Consider the following 992-nt stretch of genomic DNA (forward strand, 5'->3'; position numbering starts at 1 on the left):
AGAGAGAGAGAGAGAGAGAGAGATTGCAAAACAGTCTTACCTGAAAACAATTTTTGAATTTCTTGCTCACAAAATATAGAGCTATTGGGTTTATGCAAGAATTCATGGTTGCTAGGTTAATGCCAATATAATCCATGAGCAGCAAGAAGCTGGAGCAAAAGAAAACACTGTAGTTAGAACACATTGTTTCAGAATCTGCAGAGTGGCATTTACCACCAGATCAGCACCTCTCCTGGCTGGAAGCAATGTCTTATGGGTAACAGTTAGGACTTTATAAGAAATACTACAGGATCAATGCCTTGGTTAGGGGAAAAGGAAGAAAGTGGCAAGGTTATAGACAGGACTCACACAAACTTTGGGATCAGTAGTAGGCTGTACCAGCTAAAAACATATAATTAGTTTATTCTTTTAAGTTTCACAATTTATGAATGTAAAAAGCGGTAAAACTCTAGCTTCTTAATGAAACAGGCACCATGAATCGTACCTGAGCAGTTCACACCGGTTCTTATCCATCTCATCATATACGGTTTTCTTCAAAATTCGGCTTAAGTGAAGAGGGAACCAGCACAGGGCGAAGATGACAACCAAGCAGAACACGGTCTTTGCCACTTCTCGACGCTAAGGGCAAGTGCATGCAAACAAGCATAAAGGTTAGTGCTGTCACATTCAGGGAGAGTGACACACGAGGGGGGAGGAGATTCCATGGAAGAGTCTGGAGAGGGACCTTCATGTAATGTCACTTTTGAAGACCCAGAGTGCAACTGCCTCATGGAAGAGTCAGTAACCATGTTTTTGGGCAGTTGCCAGCTTTGAGATGTGCTGAGGGCAACAGTAGAAGCCTATGCCAGGAGGAAAGGCAGGAACTGGCAGAGTTGACACCATGTCTAAGCACAGGGACAAGTGTGTTTGTGAGTCTAGGCATGTGGGCATGTGTGTTTGTGAGTCTAGGCATGGGAGCATGTGTGTTTGTGAGTCTAGGCATGGGAGCATGT

The 992-nt window shown here is 43.8% G+C and overlaps 1 protein-coding gene and 1 long non-coding RNA gene across 4 annotated transcripts in view; one reads left to right on the forward strand and one right to left on the reverse strand.

Annotated features, from left to right (window-relative positions):
- Positions 1–992, forward strand: part of LOC116069607 — a 71,362-nt gene that overhangs the window by 49,011 nt on the left and 21,359 nt on the right. For both annotated transcript variants that reach the window (XR_004110061.1, XR_004110062.1), the window contains exon 5: positions 469–650. This is a non-coding gene — a long non-coding RNA (uncharacterized LOC116069607). The remainder of the gene's footprint in view (positions 1–468; positions 651–992) is intronic.
- Ednra (endothelin receptor type A) overlaps positions 1–992 on the reverse strand; it is a 62,365-nt gene that overhangs the window by 4,276 nt on the left and 57,097 nt on the right. For both annotated transcript variants that reach the window (XM_031340375.1, XM_031340376.1), the window contains exons 6-7: positions 485–618; positions 41–149 (exon numbers count right to left, since the gene is read on the reverse strand). In XM_031340375.1, the coding sequence (XP_031196235.1) occupies positions 41–149; positions 485–618 (243 nt within the window). The remainder of the gene's footprint in view (positions 1–40; positions 150–484; positions 619–992) is intronic.

The sequence above is a fragment of the Mastomys coucha genome, unplaced genomic scaffold, assembly GCF_008632895.1.
Source record: "Mastomys coucha isolate ucsf_1 unplaced genomic scaffold, UCSF_Mcou_1 pScaffold22, whole genome shotgun sequence".
Taxonomy (NCBI): Eukaryota; Metazoa; Chordata; class Mammalia; order Rodentia; family Muridae; genus Mastomys; species Mastomys coucha.